This window comes from Cariama cristata, unplaced genomic scaffold (genome assembly GCF_000690535.1).
Source record: "Cariama cristata isolate BGI_N322 unplaced genomic scaffold, ASM69053v1 scaffold11828, whole genome shotgun sequence".
Taxonomy (NCBI): Eukaryota; Metazoa; Chordata; class Aves; order Cariamiformes; family Cariamidae; genus Cariama; species Cariama cristata.
This window is the reverse complement of record NW_009630705.1, coordinates 26,087-28,152: the sequence shown is the minus strand read 5'-3', so window position 1 is coordinate 28,152 and position 2,066 is coordinate 26,087. Positions and strand designations below refer to the sequence as shown.

At 47.4% G+C, this 2,066-nt stretch overlaps 1 protein-coding gene across 1 annotated transcript in view; it reads right to left on the bottom strand.

Moving 5' to 3' along the window:
• Positions 1 to 147: 147 nt before the first annotated feature.
• Positions 148 to 2,066, bottom strand: part of SMG5 (SMG5 nonsense mediated mRNA decay factor) — a gene marked incomplete at its 5' end in the record, with an annotated part of 21,476 nt that continues 19,557 nt past the window's right edge. The window contains 4 exons of the mRNA XM_009705658.1: positions 148 to 231; positions 643 to 781; positions 1,126 to 1,200; positions 1,857 to 1,947. Coding sequence (XP_009703960.1) covers positions 148 to 231; positions 643 to 781; positions 1,126 to 1,200; positions 1,857 to 1,947 — 389 coding nt within the window. The remainder of the gene's footprint in view (positions 232 to 642; positions 782 to 1,125; positions 1,201 to 1,856; positions 1,948 to 2,066) is intronic.

Sequence of the window (2,066 nt, the reverse complement as noted above, 5' to 3'; positions counted from 1 at the left end):
GGGTGGGGGGGAAGATATTTTTGTTATTGTTGCTGCTGCTGCTTCTTCGTGTCTAAGTGTCGCCCGGATTTTTGTTTCCTTCGTTCAGACGCTGCACGTTCCGAGAGGGGGAGAGAAAGGTACACCAACCCGATGCCTTTCTGAACATCAGCCCATCTCTTTCCACTGCTTGTAGAACTCCAGAACATTTTTTATTTCTACACTGGCATTGGTGGCTGCCTGGATGGCAGACTGGAAGCAAACAGAGACAAAACAGGTTATTTTTTTCTTGTCCTGCCAAGAAGTTGGGGGTTCTTTTTGTTCTCCCTTGTCCCTTGACAACTTGGAGATTCTCAGGCAGAGTCTGTCATGGCTAAAAGGCCGTATTCTCCTTCGTGCTAAAATTGCTCCGGCATGAGAAGCCTGTACAGACATGCAAACTACTTCTCCCACCTCCCCAGGACATTTTGCACCACAAAAGCATAACAAATCTAAGGGCCTTCAAGGAAACAGGAATCATGACTTATAAAGCAAATTTGGGAAATCCAGGACAGTTATTACCCAAGGCAGAAAACATTAAAAAAAAAAAATCTCTTGCCAATCAACGAGATTTTAATCTTGCTAGGAAACAGAAAGGCTCAGCTCAGCCAAAGAGCTACTGACCTGCATGGGCGCTGAGAACGTGCTTGGGTCCTCCAGCTGAAAGCCTGTGATGATGGTGACCATTCCTGTGGTGTCATCCTCTCCGTTTCCTTGGGACACCGTCAGTTGTTTGCAGCTGTCCAGTATTTTATAGAGATTCCTGCCAAACAAATGCAAGAAAAGAGAAACAGAGGAAAGTCACGAGGGAAGACCACTTGTTTGTGCAAACAGTTTCATGTATGCTCGGGAGGACACGTAGAAAGCACGACTGTATCTCTGTTGCCTGTTGAGGGCTTTTCTGAGACCCTTCTTAGCACCAAGTGTTTGGTGCTATGCGAGATGCACAGATGGATGCTCTAACATTCTATAAGGAATTTTATAATTACTCGCATAAAGCACCAAATCAAGCAAGCTGCATGACAGGTCTCAGAGCTAACATCTCCCCCCAAAGCCACCTGCCTGCTGGGAATCAGGCTCAGGGATCTCCAGACACCATAATCTTACCAGGCATCTAAATCTTGTCTCTTCAGTTTATGCCTCTCGAAGCTCTTCCCAACATCTTTCTGGCAACGGATGTACCTAAGGAAAGATCAGAGTCACTGAGCTCACACGAAGACCATGACACAAACTGAAGTCAATGCTCTACAGCAGGTCCCCCAGCTGCTGCAGGACCCTTTCACAACGATGGCTTTTATCAACCCAAATAACGCTCAAAGGTCTGCCCAAGGAATCCCCTGTGAAATCCCTTAAGATCATCTCCCCTGTCTCCTCACTACTGCTGCGTGCAGTTCACGATACCACAAGTGTTCCAAAGCCCACCAGCCCTGACGCAGGCCCTGAAGATGGTGTTTCTCTTCACAGAAGCAGAGCTGTTTGTCCTTCTACAGGTAACCTGGGCAGTACAGCTCTTCCAGTACTCCCAGTACATCAGTAAAAGGTACTGCTTGGTTTTATACATTGATAAAAGAGATGGAACCCCCTCCATTCCTCAGAAGCAGTCGCATTTCGTGGCCAAGCAGCAACTACAAGCACATCTGGAGAACCAGCTGCCAAATCTGTTACTTCACCACCTTCCCCCTCGCCAAGTGCATTCCTGAGGCTCGGCTTTCCCTTGGCCCACTCCTTGCTCAGCTCCAAGGGATGCACAGCCTGTTCCCACCACTGACATCTTCTTCCACCCCAAAATACAACCGTTCGAAAAGCAAGAGCAAATCGCATCACTTTCCCACTCTTACCTGTTTCCCTTTTTAAATTCTGCCTCCAGATACCGGATGCTGTCCCGAGCACCTGCGTTCTCCTTTTTCAGGAAGTCTAAGCCATCAATCACTAACGGGGGGGGGAAAAAAAAAAAAAAGGGAAGCAAAAACATCTGGCTTACAGCTATACTTCTGCAAACTAATCCAGATGTGTCAAGAATTCCTCGTCCCACCGAACCGTCTCTGATG